Below are 357 nucleotides of genomic sequence, written 5' to 3'. Positions count from 1 at the left end.
CGGCCGCCGCAGGTCTGGCCCCCGTGGGTGTCCCCCCTCCCTGGTCTCACCTGCGTCTCTGTCCCTTCGGCGCCCAGCCCGTCACCCGCCACCGTCTTGGCCGCATCCTGGTAGCAGTTGGGGTCTTTCTCCATCGCTGCCTCTGCGGGGAGGAGGTCTGGATGGTGTCAGGGGTGGGGGGGCCCTCTTGGCACCCCTAAGCCCTGCACCCATGTGTCTTGCACCCCTGTGCTCGGCACCCCCAGACCCTGCACCCCTGGGTCCTGCCCCCCCAGACCCTGCACCCCTACACCCCACTGTGCACACCTTTGTGCCCAGCACCCCCAGACCATGCACCCATGTGCTTTGCACCCCCCG

The 357-nt window shown here is 69.2% G+C and overlaps 1 protein-coding gene across 1 annotated transcript in view; it reads right to left on the bottom strand.

The window, feature by feature from the left end:
• UNC93B1 (unc-93 homolog B1 (C. elegans)) overlaps positions 1-134 on the bottom strand; it is a 2,751-nt gene extending 2,617 nt beyond the window's left edge. The window contains 1 exon segment of the mRNA XM_009893169.1: positions 51-134. Coding sequence (XP_009891471.1) covers positions 51-134 — 84 coding nt within the window.
• Between the last annotated feature and the right edge of the window lie 223 nt (positions 135-357).

This window comes from Charadrius vociferus, unplaced genomic scaffold, assembly GCF_000708025.1.
Source record: "Charadrius vociferus isolate BGI_N301 unplaced genomic scaffold, ASM70802v2 scaffold919, whole genome shotgun sequence".
Lineage (NCBI taxonomy): Eukaryota > Metazoa > Chordata > Aves > Charadriiformes > Charadriidae > Charadrius > Charadrius vociferus.
This window is presented reverse-complemented; position numbering and strand designations above follow the sequence as displayed.